General features: G+C 50.7%; 1 protein-coding gene across 1 annotated transcript; it reads right to left on the bottom strand.

The window, feature by feature from the left end:
• Nucleotides 1-1,835: 1,835 nt before the first annotated feature.
• BHLHA15 (basic helix-loop-helix family member a15) lies at nt 1,836-6,464 on the bottom strand. Its single transcript, XM_032978192.2, has 2 exons — nt 6,315-6,464; nt 1,836-4,736 (listed from the first exon to the last, which is right to left on the bottom strand). Exon 2 carries the CDS (start codon nt 4,680-4,682, stop codon nt 3,903-3,905), a length of 780 nt encoding a protein of 259 aa, XP_032834083.2. The 5' UTR covers nt 4,683-4,736; nt 6,315-6,464; the 3' UTR covers nt 1,836-3,902.
• Between the last annotated feature and the right edge of the window lie 16,294 nt (nt 6,465-22,758).

The following is a 22,758-nucleotide window of genomic DNA, read 5'->3' as shown; positions in this document are numbered from 1 at the left end:
ACCCCTCCTCCCCCCCACTCACCCCTCCTCCCCCCCACTCCCCCCATCCCCCTCCTCCCCCCCACTCCCCCCATCCCCCTCCTCCCCACTCACCCGTCCTCCCCCCCACTCCCCCCATCCCCCTCCTCCCCCCCACTCACCCCTCCTCCCCCCAACTAACTCATCCCCCTACTCCCCCCATCCCCCTCCTCCCCCCCACTCACCCCTCCCCCCCACTCACCCCTCCTCCCCCCACTCACCCCTCCCCCCCACTCCCCCCTCCTCATCCCCCCCACCCGTCCTCCCCCCAACTCACTCCTCCCCGCTACTCCCCCCATCCCCCCACTCCCCCCCACTCACTCCTCCCCCCCACTAACCCAATCCCCTCCTCACCCCCACTCACCCCCCCCCCACTAACCCAATCCCCTCCTCACCCCCACTCACCCCCCCCCACTAACCCAATCCCCTCCTCACCCCCACTCACCCCCCCCCACTAACCCAATCCCCTCCTCCCCCCCACTCACTCCTCCCCCCCCACTAACCCAATCCCCTCCTCACCCCCACTCACCCCCCCCCACTAACCCAATCCCCTCCTCCCCCACTCACCCCTCCTCCCCCTACCCCTCCCACCCACTCACCCCTCCCCCCACTCACCCCTCCCCCATTCCGGAGATGACGTCACCGCAGTCACATGACGCTGGGGTCACGTGGTCCGTAACTAATTAAGCGCAGCTGTGAGCGCGCTCCGACTGTACGAATGGAGGTTCTGGATCGATTCCGTACCCTGGGAATTACGCGATATCCGATTCCCCCCATCCCCTAACGTTATTCAATACGTTAATCGAATGCGTCACCGCTGGACAAAATAATCGATTAATAACGCTAATCAGATCGTGAATTGAATCGCGCGCGCGAGATCGAATCGATCGTTATTTATTTATTTATTATCCGTGTGTGCGCGCGCGCAAGCGCGAGATCCGTTTAGCGGAGCCTTCATCCAGCAGTGGATCGATAATTGCAAACCCGTCCACCCCTTATCAGTGCCCCTACCTTATTTACGGACCAATTCAGACCTTATTGGTCAGCCCGTGCCCCTGATAAATCTCAAAAGTTCACCCTACAAAGTCGCCATCACAAGGGGAGAAAAGACTTCGGGCGCCACGGCGGCTAGGAGATGTTAACTACCTCGCCTGGTGTGCAGGATGTCGTGGGTTTCGATCCCGACCCTGACACCTGCTACTGTGTACGTGGAGTTTGCGGTGTGCGTGTGTGTCTCTCTCTCTCTCTGCCCGTGGTCGCGTGGATTTTTATCGGGGTCCTCCCTCCGCATGTAGGGTATTTGGCTGCCAATAAAAGCCACTTGGTTGAGTTATCGTTGGTGGTGGCCGTAGCTCAGTGGGCCCTTACCTGGTCAAATTAAAATTGTTCAGTTTTCCAGAAGCCACCTGGCCACAAATGATAGTTGCGACGAAGTGGCTTATCACCGGGGACATTTACAGCGACCTAATTACCCTTAAGGGGCCGTCCATAAATGACGTCACGCACCTAGGGGGGGGTCAATTGTGACGATGTGTGACGAGGGGGGGGGGGTTGAGAAATGTGACGTCACATCAAAATTCGCAACTTTAAATAAATAAAGACAACACGTTCTGCTTAATTAAATAGACTTCTTAATAAATGAATCCTACAACATCAGAGTGCAGCGCCACATTAAATACGCACTACAATGACAATAGTTTAAAGCGATTTGAAGCATGTTTTATTTATTGGGGAGGGGGCAGAGCTTTGTGACGTCATATTTGAGGGGAGTCTGACTTTTCGTGACGCCGTGTGACAAGGGGGGGGGGGTAAAAAATCGTCCAAAAGCGCGTGACGTCATTTATGGACGGCCCCTTAAACGCACGTTTCTAAATGTGGAGGGAAAACCCAGTAGCTGTGCGGCTGGTGGCTCCCTGCCCGGGTTAATGATTAGAACAACAAAAAAACCTCCCGCGTCACGATGTGAACTCTGGCAGATGTTTGATTCGTGACAAAAAAGAACATAAACCGCTCTAAGTTACGGTGTTGTGGGGGTGATGGGAAGGAGCCCTATCACACATACTTGCTGCGCTGCAATCACGCGCATGATTATTGCTGGCATATAATTAATATTCGGTTATAGTTGAGCATCAATACAGAAAAACATTAATTTTACCGGCCACGTGACTCGACGGTAGAGTGAGTAGCTCACAATCGGAGGTTTGAGTGGAGTTAAAATCCTGATTGGGGCGTGTGTTGGCTCAACCAATCATCTCTCTATCAGGGGGGGTCGATACAATACGTAACACTTTGTGGGGAAGTCAACAGTTGGTTTGTCTTATGGATGCACTCGCCCATCTGCCATAGGAATGTGGATTTTCCTCCAGTGGACCAGAGGTGTAATTAATAAATAAACACCGACTAATTTGGTAATTTGAACCAATAACTCATTTTGACTCCTTACTGCTTAATCGGCAGTGTAGCATGGCCTTTAATACACCTCATCTTTAGTAGCATGGTCAATATCTTTCATCATCAAGTGTGTGTTCTTTATTATGGTATTTCACATAATAACCAAACCCCAAATCACCACGATCATTCTCATTATCATGGCCTTCATCGTTAATAAACATTCGTAATTAAACGCTGTCTTCGGCAACATCACTTGTTAAATTCAGAACCCGCACATTTTACGTCTCTCGTCTGAGATGCAGCAAAGTGAAATTTTACACAAAATTAAAAAAATTTAACTTCAGTTCACCTAATATACACGTGGCGTCACAGAACCGAAGGTCCAGGTCAAAGCGACCCTGCATACCATCCAACGTCGCCATCGCTTCCTTCTTTCTGCCAGATCCTTCCGGTGTCGTGATGTCGACGATAGACCTTCCCCCAACGGTTGGCCTGAGTCTCGTCGCCACCACAGCCTGGCTTGAGGTGTTCCTCTTTGTTCCACACGGGACATGTCCCTCAAGGACCGCTGTCACGATCTCGACATTGTCGTCACCGCACGCCTCAGAGTGGCCCTCTTCTTCCGCAGGCGACACAGAAGCAGGCGGTTTATTCGTCCTGGAGGAATCGCTATGGAGCTCTCTTTCACAGATGTCCAGTGAGGGCAGGTCAGCAAGCACCGCTCTCGCACTGCCATAATCATCTCCACAACGTCGCTCTCGCTTTACGTCTTCGCGTTTCTAAGAGGGTTGACAGGTCCTTCAAGGAGTGCTCAAGCTCAACATCGCCACCATCACATGGCTCCTCTAGGCCTTCCCCGTGGTCACCGACCCCTGGGTGCCACTCCAATGGCTTTCTCGGTCACCAGCCCTCCTCTATGCAGAACCTCCAAGTTACTTCCCCGTGTCCTCTTCCACTCCACACGTTACGCCTATAACAGCCTCCTCTTCCTGATTACATCCACAACGCCTTCCTCACCCATTCTATTCCGAACCTCCAATCTACGCGGTGTAAACCCAGTTGTCACGCACACAGGCACACCACACTGGTAACCCCTACCTTACCTATGGGACCATTTTGAACATCTTAACGCCTGTATGATTGCTGGAAAGGCTAAAGCCTATTATTGTTTTAAACCCCTACTTTGATCATTATCGATTTACGCAGCATACACCCAAGTCAGTGTTTCCGCGCTAAAATGAGCTTAGACCAATCGAACGGTGGAACTTTCACGTTGCTATGACGGGGACCAGTCTATCCACAGGAGTGCAACTCACTGTTCAATTCCTTCCCACCCCCCACCTCTCCACCACCAGGGTTTGTAACCTCGGCGCTCATTTCACCACCTCCAAGAGTAAGACGATGACGACGATATAGATGCTGAAGATCACCAAGTCAAGGCCCCCCCCCCATCTCCTTGCCCACGCGGAGAGAGCCACCGTGACCCCTGGGCCCTACTTCCCGATGCACGGGCGCCGCAGCTGTTTGCGACGAAAATGGCCAGAAACTGGGACCTCTCTCGCTGGGACTCCTCTCCCCGAGACCCCATTCACTGGAAACCCGTTTACTGGGACTCCTCTAACGGGGACGCTCGTCACGGGGTCTCCCTCTGCACCTCGCTGCTCCTCCTGCTCCTCCTGCTGGTCCTGCTGCTGTTGCTGCTGCTCCACAAGCTGCTCCAACCTTCGTTCCCCGTCGGCCAGACGCCCGATCACCCCGGTGAGCGCCTCAATGTAGTTCTTCGCCAGGGTCAGGGTCTCCAACTTGGACAGCTTGCGTCCGCGGCGGACGTGCGGGATGGCCTCGCGCAGGCCCTGGAAGGCGTCGTTGAGGCCGTGCATCCTCTGGCGCTCCCTCTCGTTGCTCTCCAACCGCCTCAGCGTCCTCTCGTCTCTGGTGTCCCCTCGCGAGGCAGGCCGCGGCCGCACAGAGCTCTCGGAGTCCCCCGAGCCTGAGCCCGACTGTGACCCCGATCGTGACCGTGACCCCACGGCCGGCGGCTCATCCCCGACCCCGTCTCTGTTCCGACGCTGCGGCCGTTTCACCACCGGCTCTGTGTCCGTCGCAGCCGCCGCCGCCATTGCCGGTCTCCTCTTCCTTCGCCTCCTCCTCCTCTTCATCGCCGGTCTCAGGTCCTCGCTGCCGTCACTTGAGCAGAGGGCCTGGAGTTGGTCTGGGGGCACGGGGTCATGGCTTGGAGGCCCACGGCCCCGCGTGCTCGATCTCAGAGGCATTGGGGGGAAGGGGGGAGGGTGTCACTGCTAAACAGCGGCGCTGGTCAGGAGAACCTGCAACAACATAAAAGACCGGAATGGATATCGGAATGAAGTTTAAAAAAGGAGGTTGGCCGCGTGCGAAGAGATAGTGAGCTCGCACCTCCGAAAGCCTAGGTTCGAGTCTTGAGTTGCAGCTCACTGGGGGGGGGGGGGGGGGGGGGGGGTTGTTTTCTGCTTGTTTAACCCGCAGGCAGGCCTCACGGAGTCTTCAATTAATCGTTTACGGGGGGGGGGGTGCAAACTGGAGACCCCGGAGGAAAACCCACGCTGAGAATGGGGGAGAATGGTTCACACTCCACGCAGAAAGGTGCCCCCAGTTGGGAGTCGAACCTAGGAACTTCTCGCCATGAGGCACAAGCGTTGCCACACCTGTGGCCACCTCGCCGCCAAATGAAACCAGGCTCCCTCAAGCGTGACGGGGTGCTCAGGCCACCGCTTTGCATGGCTTCCTATTTGTACCCCCCAGGGAAGCCTCGCCGAGTCCCGCTGGCTTCTCTTCGGGGGGTGCCGCGACACGTTGATCCCCCTTTTCCAGGGAGTGCCAACGAGAACCCCGGGGCAACGTCCTAACAGCCACAGGGAACGTTCCTTCATTGCACCCAGGAGTCTCGTGATTCGTTTTCCGTGGAGGGTTTCTGGCCACTTTTGAGACGTTCGATCGAAGGGGTGGCGGGCGGGCGGATTTTTCTTTGTTTTGTGCGAGATGCGTGACCTGATCGTCGGAAGAAATCGAAAAGCGGAGAAACGCAGGTGCTTGCAACAATCCGTGAATCTGCTGCCAACCGCACATGTTGTGTTGAAAACGTTCGCAATGCAGTACAGAAAGTGGGCTTCGTGACCCCCCCCCCCCCCTGCAGTGGTGTACGTGCACGTGTGTACGTGCTATGAGTGGGGAGCGGTCGGGTAGCGGTGAGCGCGCTGCGCTACGAACCTGGCCACCTGGGTTCGAACACCGGTGACGCTTATCTGAGCCGATTCGTGGGCCTCCTCTAGGTCGACTCAGCCTCAAATGAGTACCTGGTGCGGTATGTTAAACATCGCCACCCCGGAGACAAAGGCGGCCGGGCGTGGTGCTGGCCACCCACCCGCTCGTGTGCCACAGTGCCAGCCTTCATAAGTGCTCGCGAACAGCACTTTCCCCTATAGTCTGTTAAGACTATACGGGGGATATTTCTCTTTGCCTTTGAGTTTACTCCGGGCTCTCTCGTGTCCTCCCACACGAAACGCAACCACTTGTCGTTATCTTTTTGTTAAAGGGACTTGGACCAAACATCTCAATAGAAGGAGCGCTCTCGTTAAAACAAAACGAGTCTTGCATGAACGCATGTTGAACTTTTTCGCACCGCACGTCGGCAACCGGGCTAATTCGGCGGTGCGGCAACACAAAAAGCGGTTCTAGAGAAGTTAGTTTTAAATCCTAGAATCCTAGATTATTTTAAAGTGCAGCATATAGCACCGGTGGCTTGCTAGTCAACTCATCACGGCTTTGCTGGGTGAACAAGGGACACTATTACCACGAAAGCACCAAAAATACAATGCGGCATGTATCTAAAAACTCAACAAAGATGGAAACAAAACAAATCCACTTACCTGATTTAAAGGAAGAAAACACTTCAGACAAACTTGGCTTGATGATTCTAAAGACGACAGGTGATGGTAAAGATGATGGGCTCACCTCTTTTTTTTTGTAAAACCCTCCTCAGCTGTGTACGAACGTTTCTGTGCCAGGTGTTCTCTTACATGTGCAACACCTTCCCCCCAAACCCTCACCACCCTCATCACCTACGCCCCCACAACTCCCCACCACCACCCAACCACAAACCGCCACCACTCCCACCACTGCCCCCACCATCACCACTCCCACGGTCACTCCCACCACCATAACCCCCACTATCACCATCACTCCCACCACCATCAACCCCCACCATCAACACTCCCACCATGACCGAAATCCGCCATTCGCCACTTAGTGACGATGACGTCACAACGGCGCCTGTGCCAGGCTGGGTGCACTTTGAGGCCACGTGAAGTGTCGAAGGCTCGCTGACAGGAGGTCTCGGGACAGACCCAGCAGGTGCCATGGGTTGGCTGACTGAAATGACTGGGAGATGCACACCAGCTGTACCCCTTACTGTGCAAACTTGCTGCATCTTAGCCGCCCGGCGCTCCGCTCGTTGTTGTGAGCGTCGCTCCTCCGCCCTCCGTTGTTGCTGGAGGGCGACTGCCTCCAACTGCTCAGTAGCAGCGTCCTTCACGAGCCTCCTCCATAGAGACCACTCCCACCATCACTCCCACCATCACCACCACCCCCACCATCACTCCCACCACCACCCCACCACCCCCATCACTACTCCCACCACCACCCCCACCATTACTCCCATCTACTGCACCCTCCTTCAACTCCAGCCCCAACATCTCAAAGATCCCCGACCCACCATCACACTGTACCACACCATCACCCATCTCTCTCCACCATCACATTATATCATCACAATCACCCAATACGAGCACTGTCATAGTCCATCAATCACCATCACTCATTACAGTACTACCCATCAACCACCAACCCCCATCATCACCCAATACGATCCATCATCTTCATCCTCACTCACCAATCACCATCATCACGCACCACATCTCTCTACCAACCCACCATCAGCTGTTACCTACCGCCGTGACGACCATCACTTACCCAATAACCATCATCCCCAAATACCATCACTGTCTACTCACCCCCTCCCCCAACCTGCGGTTGTTTCCAGCACATAATCAATAGCCGACATCTGTTGGGGTTTCAAGTATGGATATCACCTGTATAAAGTCACCTAATTGCTTACATCATCATTATGGCCCCGAGGCGTCCGCTGCAAATGTCATTTGTTTCCACTTTTCGTCTGTCTCGTGCCAGGAAGCTCAAGAAGTGGCTACATCTTTCCGGCACCAATCACGAATGAAGCCATCCTCTGTTAACTCTTCCTCTCTTTCCGGTTCCTTATGATTTATACGAACGACACACTTAACATTTGCTTGTTGTTGTTCGTGGTACACATTGCGTGTCCAAATAGTGCCAATTTGCTTCTCATCACTGGCCTGCATCATCAGGTCTTTAACGTGCAACCTTGTCCTTGCTTCTGCATGGGTTATTTTTTGGGTGCAGCTCAGATATGCGGTGTCCTTCTGTAGCAATACATTTCGAATGCCAATATGTTATCTCTGTCCGATTTTTTTCAATGTCCAAGTCTCACAGGCATACAACGCTGTAAATGAACACGTATATTATTAAGACTATTCTTAACATGCGTGTTATTAAAAATTGCTCTACTCCCTGTAATTTCAGACCCCACTTCATTGCCGCTTCAGTGGTGGTTCCCATCTCTTGGTGATCCACCAGTCCTGCCTCCAACAAGTCACTGAAATAAATAAAGGCGTGATTCACTCTCTATATATAGCTCTCAGCTCATCCCATACAGAACCCTAATCTGCCATACAGAAACTCTCAGCTCATCCCATATAGAACCTTAACCACATGCCACACCAGACCGCTAATCGCATTCCATATGAAACCCTAATCTCAAGCCACCACAAGATATCTAATCTCATCCTATATCTAACTTTTTATTTTTACCAGGTCAGGCCCACTGAGCTACGTAGCTCTTTTTCAGAAGCGACCTGGCCACAAATGACAGCTCAACCAAGTGGCTTATCACGTGGAAATTTATAGCAGCCAAATTTTCGAAACGCACGACGTCGATTCTAAATGTGGAGGGTAAAACCCCCGGAGGAACACGGAGGAAAATCCACGTAACCACGGGGAGAGAGACACGCACACTCCACATACACAGCAGGCGTCAGGGTCGGGATCGTACCCACGACTTCCTGCGTACCAAGCGAGGTAGTTAGCCGCCGTGGCGCCCCCATCGAGGACCGAAGGTAGCCAAGCCAAAGCAAGGGCGGTATTAATCCACGGAGCAACACGAAAGAATCGATCTGTTGGCGGGTAACTCGAATTTTTATTTGCGTTCTTACAAAAAAAAAACCCAGCAGCAGCAGGTGGTGGATAAGCACACGGGGTAGGGGGTGATGGGGGGGGACTGAGAGCAATAGAGATAAAGAGAGTTTAAGTAGTAGTAGTTGGACTTTCGTGACAAATATTAATTAGAGGGGTTTATTTGGGGAGGGTTAGATCGCGAAAATACAAATGTGTCGTTAAACCCGCCACCACCCGACACAGCCAATTAGTAAGGTTTGTCACGCTCAACAAAACGTGCCCATTGAGTGTAACCACCACGAACAGTGTAACCACCACCATCATCGTGATTCGTGCGCACGAACGAGCTTTCCCCGGTCTTTCACCCGCGGGTAATTGTTTTTGTTGTTGTTGTGGAGCCCCTCGCCACCCTGTTTTCACAGTGCTGGCTCAGCGTCTCTTTTGCTTTTTGGGCGGGGAAAACGTTACCAAAGCGTTACCCACCCAAACGTTACAAAATCAACGTCTCTCTCTCAAGCAATTTTCCACAGTCATCATTATCATCGTCGTCATCATCACCACCACCAAATCGATGCGTTTTTTGGACGTAACTTGCTAACACGTGAATTTAAAAAAATCTGCTCTTTTGTTTGTTTAGTTTTTGTTTGTTTAACGACAACAAATTCTGAGTACTGGAGGAAAGACGGGAAAAGCCACGGCCTCTCTCTGTGTCTCTCTCTGTCAGTCAACCCATAGCGCCTGTAACCTGTCAGCGGGCGTTCGACACTTCACGTGGCCTTAAGGTGCACATAGCCTGGCACAAGCGCCGTGGCGGTTGTCTCTCTGAGTCTCTCTCTGTGTCTCTGTGTGTGTCTCTCTCTGTCTCTCTGTGTATCTCTCTCTGTGTCTCTGTGTGTCTCTCTGTCTCTATCTGTGTCTCTCTCTCTGTCTCTCTCTGTCTCTCTGTGTCTCTCTGTGTGTCACTGTCTGCCTTTCTCTGTCTCTCTCTCTGTCTCTGTCTCTTTGTGTCTCTCTCTCTGTATGTGTGTCACTGTCTGTCTCTCAGTGTGTGTAGTATAGCGGTTAGCGCGCTGCGCTATGAACCTGGCGACCCGGGTGCGATTCCCACTCACGGCCAGCACCAGTGACGATTATCTGAACCGGTCCCGGGCCTCCCCTAGGTCGACTCAGCCTCAAATGAGTACCTGGTGCGGTGTGTAAACATTGCCACTAGGGAGACAAAGGCGGTCGGGCGTGGTGCTGGCCACCCACCCCCTCGTGTACCGTTCCGGCCTTCATAGGTGCTCGCTAACAGCACTTGCCCCTACAGTCTGTTAAGGCTATATGGGGGATCTTTGTCTTTGTCACTGTCTGTCTCTCTGTGTGTCTGTCTCTCTCTGTGTCTCTCTTTGTCTCTGTCTGTCTCTGTGCGTCTCTCTGTCTCTCTGTGTGTCACTGTCTGTCTCTGTGTGTGTCGTCTCTCTCTCTCTGTCTCTCTGTCTCTCGAGGCGAGTGCCAAAGCGCAAACCCATGGCGCACACACGCGTCGCACAGGGTCGAAACCTTCTCCCACTTAGTATAAGATACGACTGAGCAATTCATTGAAATCTTTACATCGTAGCAACTCTCATTTATCAATGCATTTTTTAAAATGTAAATCCAGTGTATCCCTTGATATTTTTAAAAAAATATCTTAAACCTTGGCTTAAGATTATTTAAAATATATATGCCCCCCCCTCCCTCCCCTGGTGGCCAAAGCTACGAGTTGGGCCCCCCTTGATAACCATCACGCTACGAAGCTGTAGCGGCTGCATTTTGAGAAGGCGGGAGCCCCCCCATCCCCCTAACAGCGCTAAATGTTCGTGACCGTGAGTCGTAACGATGATGCGATTCGGCGAGAGGAGCCTCTTAAGGTGCGACCCGTGCGAGACAAATCAATACAGGCAATCCCCCGGTTTACGGAAGGGTTAGGTTCCCCGAGAAATATCTGTTACCCGAATTTTACGTATTTCGGAAACTGAACAATTCCCCCTCCCCCCCCAAATCAAGATAAAATTCCATTGCAGGAAATAGTTGTGCCGCTCCCCTACCGTTTTCTCTCTCTACTCCATCACGCTGCCGTGTGTTTTATATCGCTACGTGTGTCGTATCGCGCTGTACGTGCGCTCTGCACTTCCTACGATTCCTTCGTCGAATATCTACCCAAACACTACCCCGCAATTAAACTAATTGCACATATAATGCATCCAATTGTTGATTTTAATATTAATCGTTAACAAAAAGCAGTCACTTCCGAATGTTTACCGTGCATTCAGCCAGGCCTAGACTTCACATACACACAAAGGTGGAGTAGGCTCGTCTACACACAAAAAACAACCTCCATTCGGCACTAAGTGGCGGTGACGTCACCACGACGCTTGTGCCAGGCCATGTGCACCTTGAGGCCACGTGAAGTGTCGAACGCCCGCCGGCAGGAGGTCACGGGGCAGACCCAGGTGCCACGGGTCGATTGACTGAGATGAGTGGCCGATGCACCACCTGTGCCACCTACTGTGCCAACTTGCTGTGTTTTAGCCGCCCGGCGCTCCGCTTGTTGTTGTGAGCATCGCTCTTCTGCCCTCCGTTGTTGTTGGAGGGCGACTGCCTCCAACTGGCCAGCAGCGTCCTTCTCGAGCCTCCTCCACAGAGGCCGATCTTGACACCGCTGGTACCAGTCATCGGCAAGTCCACTCAGCTCCACGTCCTTCTATACCACATCACTCCATCTCTTCTCTAGCCCGTGTTGCGCCCATTTAGCCCTCTCTATCCGGCCGAACAAAAGCTGTTTAGGCATGCGGTGGCTGAGCATACGGGCTACATGACCCAGTCAATGCAACCTTGCCTGCCGGAGGAGCTCACCGATGGGACTTTGTCCAGATCTTTCAAGGATTTGTGAGGCCCTTAAACAATCCAGCCTGGTTAAACCCAGGATGGATCGTAGGCAGGCCAGCCTAAATGTTTCTCACCAGCGAAGATGTTCCATTAGGGGGGTCGACGTTCCGCAAACGTAGAGAAGGGAGGGAATGACTGTGGCCGAGAAGACCTGAAGCTTCGTGTGAAGCGACAGACCAGGTAGCTTCCACACAGCATTACGCAACCAATGAAAAGATAATGCCGCTCGACTGATTTGGAGACCTCTGCTGTTAAACCGGAGCCGGTCATGAGCACAATGCCCAGGTATGGGAAACTCTTCACAACTGGCCCATCACCAATTGGGAGTTGTGGGGGTGGAGTGTCTGATGGTACAAAATACCCAGGCAGGTGCTTAGTTTTGGTGGGACTGATGGTAAGGCCCCACCTCTCAGTGGCACGCTCCAGATTCAGCAGCAGCGTCTCAAACTCCGGTGTAGACCAATCCGTTTCAAAGACAATGCATCAAATGTTATCAGAGCCACGTGTTGTTGTTTGCAATGTTCACCACAAGTACCCCACACGGTTAACGGCATTGATTTGATTCCTTGCAAAAAGGTTTAATGTATTATTTGGTGTTTAAACAACTTAACACAACCCCTGATTTATTGGCATAAATGGTAAAAAGCTGTTCTTGTTTTTTTTCTTCTCCCAAAAATTACGTAATGCGACAAAAGGAAATTACGTAACGCTTCTAACAATTCTATTTTACCTGAATCCTCGTGATGCTCAGCGAAGGAGGTGTAAGGCGGCTTGCCCACCTTAGCGCTCCCTCCGCGGTATCCATCCCCAACCTCACCGCGCCGCACTATTTGCGCTTACGTAACTAACGCAAATATTTCCGCGTATTGGAATTTAAACATTTTTAATCCCCACGAATTACGGGAAAATTTCTATGAAGTCGGGTCTCCCGTAAGTCGGGCCTTCCGTAAGTAGCATCTTCCGTAACCCGAGGACCGCCTGTATGGGGGGGGGGGGGGCACACCTGGCCGTATCCACTACGCGACTGATTGTTGTGTAAGATGGCAGCAGTTGACGAGCTAAAATGTCCAATGTCGACGTCTGCTGCTGACGACGACGACGAGAGGGCTTCTGGGCAGGGACTTCCTGTAGTGTTGCTGTTCCTCGTCTGAAGGAACAGCGCAGGCTACAACGGGTTCAACAGCGTGGTTCGTTCGCTCGTTTCGGTTGCATGGCCATAACCGCAGTGGCTCGTCTTTCATGTGTCTCCGTTTGGTCGCGAGGTAGCTGCGCGCCTCTCTGTGGGTCTCTGAATTTCAGAGGTTCTCTGTGTCTCTAGACCAGTGGTTCTTAACATTTACTGCAGCAATGCGACCCTTTGGTTCTCCAAAATAAATAAACTATGAAATAAATCGTAAAAAAAATGTTTTATGTTAATAAACGCATAGGGTTTGATGAAACAAAGTTGTAACTTAACGTGCCCGTGCTTAAATTTGTTTTAGATTATTTACCTTCTAAAAAAAAAATGTGTCCATGTCTCGCACACCCAGAAAGGGCAACTCTCGCCACCAAGGGGGTGCGTGCACCACAGGTCAAGAACCACTGCTCCAGGTCTACTATATGGTCCATAGTTTGGGTTGCATGACAACAATCGCACGACTTGGGCTAGGTGTCTTGAATGTATATCTATGAGTCTCTGTGTCTCTACGAGTCTCTATGTATCTTCGTGATTCTCTGTGGGTCTATATATATCTCTCTCTCTGTATCTCTGGCTTCTCGATATGGTACATAGTGTGGGGGTCGTATGGCCACAATCGCGCGACTCTGGCTCGCGTCTTTAATTTCCCAACGTTGCATTCTGCTGGAGGATCGTCAGCGTGGGATGTGAAAGGTCTCCGTGAACACGGGAGCCGCGTGCCTCATGATGCGTGGACTCACCGGACTAGAGTCTCAACGCTCAGGATGAGTGCATTGAATCGTGCGTGCATTATCGATTATTGACAATCCACGTTAGATAATAGGGGGACATTAAGGGTCTACGCTTACATTTAGGCGAAGTGTGAGGGTAGCACAACTACAAACGAGACGGAAACGAGAGAGGGAGAAATACAAACGGAATGCAAAAACACCGGAGAATAATCGATACAAAATAATATTAGATTTTTTTTCACGTGTATGTTGAAATTATTTCGCCCCGTACGTGGCCAACCATGCTAATCGGAGGTGCGATTAATATAGAACTGAAGATAAAATCGATTATTTTCCGCTAATTATTATCGACTATATGCAAAAAATATAATCGATTATCGAAAAAAAATCTACAACTATCGATTTTAAAAAAATCTATTCGGTGTTTTTTGTGTAAATAATCGATTTTAGGTCGATTATTTAAAATAATCTGTTTCATGCCATTGGAAGCGTGCTAATTAATTGGATTTCGCCAAATCGTCACGATTCACTCTCGTCTCGTTCGTATCGTCTGTGTCCGAGTCTCCCGTTGGTTCTGTTGCGATCCGTGTGCGGCTTCGAACGAAACACTCAGGAACGTGTGGTAAAGCGCACAGCCAGCCTTAGTGTATTATGCAAGCTCCTAAACTATTTAAACTAATATATTTATTTTGTTTTACCAGCTAAGGGCCCACTGAGCTATGTAGCGACCTGGCTACCACAAATGATAGCTCAACCAAGCGGCTTGTCATCATGTGGACATTTGATTCTAAATGTGAAGGGGGAAAACCCGGAGGACCCGGAGCAAAAAATCCACGCGACCAAAGGGAGAGAGAGAGACACGCAAACTCGAAATATACAGCAGCAGGAGTGAGTCACCCGCCTGCACACCAGGCGAGGTAGTTAACATCTCCTAGCCACCGCTGCGTCCCAACAACAGTTCCTGAAGAACTGCAACTGTGGTCGCCTTGACTTAGGTCACCGTCGCAATAAATGTCAGTGCGTGTGACGGTGTATATATGTAATTGTTTTGTTGTGTACACATTTCTGTTGTTTGATGGAACTTTTTGGGGCTTTTCTCCTCCAGCCTGCACTATTGTTCTCTAATTAAAATAAATAATATTAGTGGTGATGCTGCTGCGTTGACGCACAACAACAGCAACCTAGACACAACAACTGTAACCTTAAAAAATAAAATAACAGGTGACATTTCGGGCAATGGCTCTCCATAGCTTATCAACGATGTACGCTAACGACGAAGGGTCATTGTCCCAAACGTCGCCTTATATATATATCCCCTCCCCCTTTTGAAAGGCACACGTTGTTATTGACGATTGTGTTGAGTTTTTATTTTACGTTATTCTGTTATGATGGGGGGGGGGGGGGGGTTCCTCTTCATTTACAGACTCGACCCTCGTTCGTTTCACCAACCTATAGAATCGTCAGTAGTGTTACGTTCTGTTTTACCCTTGCTGGCAATAAAACAGTTGCCTTAAGATGTTCAAACGCCAAATATATTTTACCTTTTTCACGGAATCAAGTCTGCGTTGACCACGCGTACTTGTGAACATGCAAACAATATTAAATGTGTTGTGTCGCAACACATGCATTGTTTGAAACTGATTGGCCTACACCAGAGACAGCTTTCTTTATGTCCTAGTCTCACCGGTGTTAGACCAGAGAAAAACACCAAACGGCGAACATGTTCACCACAAGTATCGTGTGTGGTTAACGCAGAACTTGTATATTTGGTGTTTGAACATCTTAACGCAACTGTTTTATTGCCAGAAAAGGATCAACCCTATTCCTATTTTTCATACTTTTATGCTGGCAAAAATATAGAGTGTTAGGATCTGTTGTGCACGAAACGTATAAATAATCGAGTGTTTACCCGTACGAGCATTCCACGCTTGTATCGTGAGCTTTATGACGGTACTGCACAGTATACTTGAATCGCTTAACCACCAACACCACCATCACCACACGCCAATTGAGAAGATTGCCCGCCGAGTGATCTCGGATGGTTTTGACCGACGGGACCTTTAAAAAAAATCAAATTTGACAGCGTGTACTGCAGATCTGGACACATCTCAACCCTGTACGAATTATTTTCATTATCGTATTGTTTGTTGCTGTTGTAACTTGCCGACCCGCCCCATACTGGACATATGTGAACAAGAGCTTCATATTCTTTGGTTCTCTCGGTAAAGTCACGTAGGTATAAAATAAATGTATTTTATTTTATACCTACGTGACTTTACCGAAAGAACCAAAGAGTATGGATCACTGCAGTCACGAAAACTTCAGATCAAGAGCTTCATAGCTCATGGGGATTCCTCGTTCGGTAATAAATACATATTCCAATGATGGAGATCATCGCAGAAAAAGCCGTGCGCCAGCTACAAACTGGCAGGGACAACCCCCAGGTTCTGTCGCTGTCTGTCTGGGATCTCGTGAAACAAGCGGAGGTCGTCAGCGAAGCCAAGCCCGCCCGGCACGCTCCAAACAGCCGAGGAGGTGCCCGTGGTGCTCTTAATCGGTCTTCGTGTTTCACGAGGCCACCGTGCGTGAGCCGTGCCGAGATATGGACTGCCATTCCTGCGGTGTACGCGTGAGCTTTCGGGCAAGGACAAAAATATACATCGGATTTAAATCGCATTTTTGCTTTAATTGCGGTGTGATTGTTGAATATCAACTCAACTTGCAGCGTGCGCGTGTGATTCCCCCCCGCCCCCCCCCCCGACTAATTTTAGCAGCAGGTGCATTTGTAATATTAAAAACAGTGACTCGACCAAATAGTCGTTTTGCACAGCTGTAGTACTGCTCGACACGTGCGTATCCCCCCACGCGGATTTCATTCTCGAGAGGAAAGTGAAAATAGTTTTAAGCTAACCACGTGGGCAACGCGACCGCGCTCTTCCGTCCGCATGGATGACACCGCTGCACGTGGATTAGCCGTCGTGCCCTCTCCTCCCGGCTTCCCACCCTAACCCCACCACCTGCCCCACACCCTGCGCCTCCAATGCGAAACCGTTCAGAAGCGAGGTTCGGAGGCACAAACAAAACGACAACAACAACAAACCCCCCACCCGCCGCCGCCGCCCCCAACTATATCCGTAAGCGTCCCTCAATCCGCTCGGAACAAGACGCCGTGACGTTACCCGATGGGGAAGGGAGAAAGGAAAAAGCAAACCAAGCGACGCGAATCGATTATAAGACGGCGAACGAAGACTCACAGCAAGCTCTCAGACACCGCGGGGTCGGGTTGGTTGAGAGTTCGTAGTGTGAGGGCGACGGGAGTTCGGGTTCGCGTGTTTCAGGGTCAGATGTCAATGAAGGGTTTTGACTAGTGTCGACAAGTTAAGGGTAGGGTTGAGGCTAAGGTTGAAACTAGCAAGGGCTAGGCTATGATGTTAGAGCTATAGGTGCTGGGTTAGTGCGAGTGCTAAAGGGTAGTGCTAGGGGCTAGGAATTAGGGCTACAGTAAACTGAATTCTCTTCTCATCACAGGAGAAAGGCGAACCCCGAATAAAACGACTCATCTCGAGCAGCAGCTACGCGCGCACGAGGCTGCGTCTCGGGCTGTCCCCACACGACTGCTGTTGAAGCTTTCGTCACGATGGCAAGAAAGGGCTTCAAGAGTGTCACGACCAAGCCCGGCCCACTCACCACGTTGACTCTACAGTGACGACGCGGGCGACGCGCAACTGTTTGGAGTGTTTTTACTCCCCCCACATTGACGAAGCTTCCGCTGTGTGTCGGACGCACCACCCCCCCCCCCCCCCCCGTCGTGTTAAACGTCGCGCAAACGCCGGGCCGGCGGGCGGGTGGTTGGCCCAACGTTGGACCAACGTTGGTGTGTGGTTGGATCAACGTTGGCATGCGGTTGAATCAACGTTGGTGTGTGGTCGGACCAACTTCAGTGTGTGGTTGGATGAACGTTGGTGTGTGGTTGGATCAACGTTGGCGGGTGGTTGGATCAACGTTGGTGTGGTCGGATCGACGTTGGCGGGTGGTTGGATCGACGTTGGTGTGTGGTTGGATGAACGTTGGCATGCGGTTGGACCAACTTCGGTGTGTGGTTGGAGGAACGTTGGTGTGTGGTTTGATCGACGTTGGTGTGTGGTTGGATCGACGTTGGTGTGTGGTTGGATCAACGTTGGTGTGTGGTTGGATGAACGTTGGCATGCAGTTGGACCAACTTCGGTGTGTGGTTGGAGGAACGTTGGGGTGCGGTTGGATCGACGTTAGTGTGTGGTTGGATCGACGTTGGTGTGTGGTTGGATCAACGTTGGTGTGTGGTTGGCTCGACGTTGGCGGGTGGTTGGATCAACGTTGGTGTGGTTGGATTGACGTTGGTGTGTGGTTGGCTCGACGTTGGTGTGTGGTTGGATCAACGTTGGTGTGGTTGGATCGACGTTGGTGTGTGGTTGGCTCGACGTTGGTGTGTGGTTGGATCGACGTTGGTGTGTGGTTGGATCGACGTTGGTGTGTGGTTGGCTCGACGTTGGCGGGTGGTTGGATCGACGTTGGCGGGTGGTTGGATCGACGTTGGCGGGTGGTTGGATCGACGTTGGCGGGTGGTTGTATCGACGTTGGCGTGTGGTTGGATCGACGTTGGTGTGGTTGGATCGACGTTGGTGTGGTTGGATCGACGTTGGTGTGGTTGGATCGACGTTGACGTGCGTTTGACCCAATGTAGGCCCAATGTTGGAACCATTGGGCCAATGTTGTTCCCAACGGTTCCACGTTTGCTGGAAGCCCAGGACATGAAGACACAGCCGAGATGCGCGTCTACAAGAAGATACGCTCGTTTCTTTGGGTAGGGCCCTCTTGCTGCATTTCCTTTCTTGATCGGGCGAACGAGTGAGTGAATGACTGGATGAATGAATGGATGACTAGATGAATGAATGACTGGATGAATGAATGGATGACTGGATGAATGAATGAATGACTGAGCACCCGAGTAAATCTTCGCCTGATCCCGCACGAACAACCAGAGGCGCACACGCGATGTGGGATCAACATCTTCTAACATCATCATCGTCGCCGCCGTCATCATTATCATTTAAGACTTTAACTTATAATAAGACTACTGTGCGCGCGAAGGCTTGGCAAGTTACACATGAACACACTGCACAGACAACTGCGACATTATACACCTTATTAAGTATGTTTGTGTGCGTGCGTGCGCGTGTTTATATATGTCATATAATGTATATGCAATTTTATAGTAAACCCATGGCATATCTTTTTTTTACATCTTATAGCTATAATATATCTTCTCCGTAGCAATACAAAATATTACACTGTGTTCTACACCGTCACCCCGATCCACGCTCCTTTGTAAAGATATGCAACAACAGCAACAGCAGCAGCAACAACAACAAAAATCTGGCATGGCAATAGTTACGCGTACTTGATGATGCTTTTTTGTTGTTGTAAGATATATTTATAAAAAGCGCGTAGCGTCGAATTCCGCAGTCAATTGTCTCGTACCTACGAACTTGTCTTGTGTGACCATTCCGACACGTTTGGGGAGGGTGGGTGGGGGGGGAGTCGGGCGAACCAAAATAACACAAGAGGCGTTTTTTCGTTTGAATTCGGTGAACAAAACCAACTAAATATTTCAAGGGGGCCGCACAGCGCCACGTGGTGAACAAATAGACCGCAGGTCCTTAATAAATAACGGCGCGGAGTTGTCCCTTGAACAGCCGCGGGCTTTCCGACCCCCCCCCCCCCCCGCTTTAGTAAAGTGTACGTCGATGAGTTGTGTCGGAATAATAATAATACGATTTTAAGTCGTCCGTGAAACTCGCTCCATTCCCCGACTGACCGGGCCGACTACATCTATCGTACATCGACGCGCGTGCACGCACACGCCACCATTATGCGCTACACCTCTGACGTAGCCCGATCCCCCTGCCAGCCGATTGGCTCAGGGTGCGTCACGTGACCCGCTCTAGTTTACATGCACAACCCAGCGGGTGCCGCCCCCCCTCCCCACCTCGATTATTTTGGCGGGAAACCTCCCCCACGTCCCGTTTCCATGGCAGCAGTCGCGGTCCCCCTTACGGCAACCGAAATACAAAAAAACGGCGACCAAAGAATTTCCACAAGTTTCAGCAACAAAACCTAGAGTATGTTGGCATTTACAGCGCTTCGAATGGCACGTGCGAAATTGTAACACAACGAGTGACTCTGTCTTGAAGTCGTACAAAATATTGCCTTTTGCGTTGTCAAAGTGACCACCATTTAGTGTTTTTTTTTGCAATAACTCCCCCTCAGTTTTGGCCATCATCATCACCACCATCTTCATAACCACCATCATCATCATCTTCATAACCATCGTCAACCTCACCATCCTCTAACGTAACCCTCGGGCAATACAAAAAAAAAAAACACGTCTCGGCTCCTTCATCGTTAACACCGTTTACGATAGAAAAATATCCGAATAGGTCAGCATAATCAACATGTTACACGTTTCGTGTTGTTAGGACACTTGGACTGGACTCACGGAATGGCCGAGCAAGAAAGGAACGTTCAGGAAAAGCTCTCCCCACGTAGTCGCAGCTAAGTGTTCTGGTGTGAATGTCCTTCGCGAGTTAACCTCGTCCCCCGTCATATGAACGTGGAATTTACACCTCTAATCTCGGGGGGGGGAGGGGGGGGGGCGTGCAAAGTAAATGCGGTGCCAAGTGGACTAATTGTTTGTTTGACGTGTGTTAACATACTGGAATGGTGCATTTGATAAAGCTGCACCTTGAAAGCACTGCAAAAGAGACAGACAGGATGATAAAGTTAAATAAAGCATGTTAAAGTCACGACGTAACCGCTCGCTATTTAAGGTAACGGACGAGCAAAACGAAAGAGAAAGAGCGACTTGCGCTCTCGAGCGTGAATGCTATCGCGTTTTTTTTATAGCCCTCGAATAAAGTCAAGTGAGCAGTTGATGTCACCACTGACGGAACGGCGGGGAGAGATAGAGAGAGAGAGACGAGGAGTGAGAGGGAGACATCCTCGGGAGATTAAGGATTTGTTTTTTGTTTTTGTTGTTGTTGTTGAGGTAAATGAACGAACGCCATTGAACACAACCGCGTATGAGACGCGCGCGGGCAAGCACCACAGGCCACGGCAATCGATCGGTCAAATTCAATATCGACGGTCAATTCGATGGAGCTCTCACTCATTATGAAACTCGAAACAAACAAATAAATCCCAGGCGCCCTGGGTGTTTTGCTTCGTTGCGTCGTTACGTCGCTGCATTTTCATGGTGCTGTCATTAAACTCTTACACGTTAACCAAACTGCGATTGCCGCCAGCCATCGTATCAACGCTGAATTGATGAAAATACTGAGTTCGCTTTGATCTTATTGGACAGGATGAGTTAACCTCCTTTCAAAAACTACTTTTCTTTGTTTTTGTGTCTCGCGATGGGAGGTCAGTCGGCCAAAAAGTCAAAATTATTATGCTTATCATGATACTCGTCAACCTTTTCCATTTTTTTTCTCTCGGCAAGAAAAAAAATCAGCGGAATTTATTTTAAACCCAACTTGCGTATGATCGATAAAGCAACGACGAATGTAACTTACCAATAAATACTGTTTACAAGACACCGCCAATGTTACACGTACATCCTTTGTGTGTATAACAGGCTCACAGCTTGTGATTATGATCGTTATTATTATTTAGTTTCAAGTGACCTTTTCAAAAGTGCTTAGAAAAACTCCGAACCACAATTATGGCAACGATTTCCCTTACCAACGATCGCTCTTTCGGCTTTTTCTTTACCAATCTGTTTACCAAAATTGTGCGCATAACGATCGCACTCAACGCCAAAGATAACAGCTCGGGTAGCTGAGATACAGAGTTCCCAATAAAGAGATCTCAGGAGTGTGTGAAATCCCATCATTACCATCATCATCATCATCAACAATACCATTAGTACCATCATCATCATCATCCCTCCGGGGTCAGTAAAATGAGCATCACCCCCACTGAGGTTTCCAAGCAAAGTCAACAGTGGCTGTTCCTACGGTGGCGGGAGTGGGGGGGAGAGACATTTCCGCCATAGGAACATGGAATTGCCACAGCTGATCCAGCATCGCCAACGGAGACGATTGCCCCCCCCCACCACCACCCCCTCCGCCGACCTCCCCAGGTCAGCGCAGTGGGCATACAGTCGGGGGGGGGGGGGGGTCGCGACACCTCGGGAGAAGATTCGTGGGCACCCCGTGCACTAACGTGAAGCGTGTGAATTCGTGCAAACGCGTCCGTGGCTCGCTAACGAGCGCGCTAACGAGCGAGCTAACGAGCGGGCGATGGGCAGGTGATGGGCAGGCGAGCGTGGGTGGACGCGTCTTCACCGCAAGTCTCCCCGTGGTGTTCCCCACAGGAGGCGAGGGCTCTCCACTCCATGCGACTTTCTGACCCCCGTCACACCGCCTGACTGCACCACGCACAGGGGGCCCAAAAATCCGGGCATCTCCCCGATCCCTTTTTTTTTAGGATGCGACAGGACGAGGTTTGTGAGTGTTTCAGGCAAGCGTTTCGTGAAGAAGCGCTACTGATATATTCTTCATCGTTATCGCTGTTACCGTAATAGTTTTTTGTTTGTTTTTAAAATGTTTCCCGCCCGCTAGTAACGCGTGTGGCCATTAGCAATCGAAGCGTTGTGATCGTCGCGCCGTCGACGTCGATGCGAGCCCGCGCCCGTGGGGGTCATTCCCCGGCCGTCTCGCCGCCACCTGTTGGCACAACGATGCAAAGGTCAGCGATCGCGGAGAACAAGAGACCTCGTCGTCCTTCATCCCGCAGACACCACAACTTGTCCCAATCTCATCGCTCCTCTCCAGAGCACGCAACGTCGGGCCGAAGTTTGACATGTCGGTGGAACAGCTTGGGCCAACGTCGGCCCTGACGCTTCCACTGCTTGCCCTTGACAATTTACGATTCGATGAATCGTCAAGGGCAAATTGCGGTATACGATTGGATTCGAACAATCGATAACTCCGTTTCATTTTTACCGGCCTCGCTTCCAGGGCCATTCCCGGGACGTGTTTTGACGTCACCGCGCTCAACGTGAGAGTTTCAACTGGAAGTTAGTTTCTGTCTCGTGACGATTTGACACCGAGAGCACGAATTTAATTTAATTTAAACAACAAAAAAGACGTGTGCTCCCCCAGTCAACACATGTCAACGTTGTCACGT

This window comes from Petromyzon marinus, chromosome 3, assembly GCF_048934315.1.
Source record: "Petromyzon marinus isolate PM22_M1 ecotype Great Lakes invasive population chromosome 3, UKy_Petmar_22M1.pri1.0, whole genome shotgun sequence".
NCBI lineage: Eukaryota > Metazoa > Chordata > Hyperoartia > Petromyzontiformes > Petromyzontidae > Petromyzon > Petromyzon marinus.
This window is presented reverse-complemented; position numbering and strand designations above follow the sequence as displayed.

Bases quoted from the DNA above. Each gene is read 5' to 3' on its own strand.
- BHLHA15 (XM_032978192.2), bottom strand. From the start codon at position 4,682: ATGCCTCTGAGATCGAGCACGCGGGGCCGTGGGCCTCCAAGCCATGAC.